General features: G+C 61.9%; 1 protein-coding gene across 1 annotated transcript; it reads left to right on the plus strand.

The window, feature by feature from the left end:
* Positions 1-3: 3 nt before the first annotated feature.
* LOC107682059 (ras-related protein Rab-9B-like) lies at positions 4-360 on the plus strand (the record flags this gene model as incomplete). The annotated part of the gene is made up of 1 exon (XM_016478442.1): positions 4-360. A coding segment is annotated over one exon (357 nt), but the record flags the coding sequence as incomplete, so codon positions are not given.
* Between the last annotated feature and the right edge of the window lie 5 nt (positions 361-365).

A 365-nucleotide genomic window follows, 5' to 3' on the forward strand; every position in this document is an offset into this window, starting at 1 on the left:
GAGCGCTTCAAGAGCCTGCGCACGCCCTTCTACCGCGGGGCGGACTGCTGCCTGCTCACCTTCGCTGTGGACGACCTGCAGAGCTTCCAGAACCTGGGCTGCTGGAAGAAGGAGTTCATGTATTACTCAGACGTACGAGACCCGGAGAGCTTCCCCTTTGTGGTGCTGGGAAACAAGGTGGACAAGGAGGAGCGGGAGGTCGGCGAGGATGAGGCCCGGGCTTGGTGTGAGGAAAACGGCTGCTGTCCGTACTTCGAGACCAGCGCCAAGGATGACACGAACGTGGGGGCCACTTTCGAGGCTGCTGTCCGGGAAGTTCTGGCCAGCGAGGACCCCATCGACCACACCCTGCTGAGCAGCTCCAT

This window comes from Sinocyclocheilus anshuiensis, unplaced genomic scaffold (genome assembly GCF_001515605.1).
Source record: "Sinocyclocheilus anshuiensis isolate Anshui unplaced genomic scaffold, SAMN03320099.WGS_v1.1 C31432241, whole genome shotgun sequence".
Taxonomy (NCBI): domain Eukaryota; kingdom Metazoa; phylum Chordata; class Actinopteri; order Cypriniformes; family Cyprinidae; genus Sinocyclocheilus; species Sinocyclocheilus anshuiensis.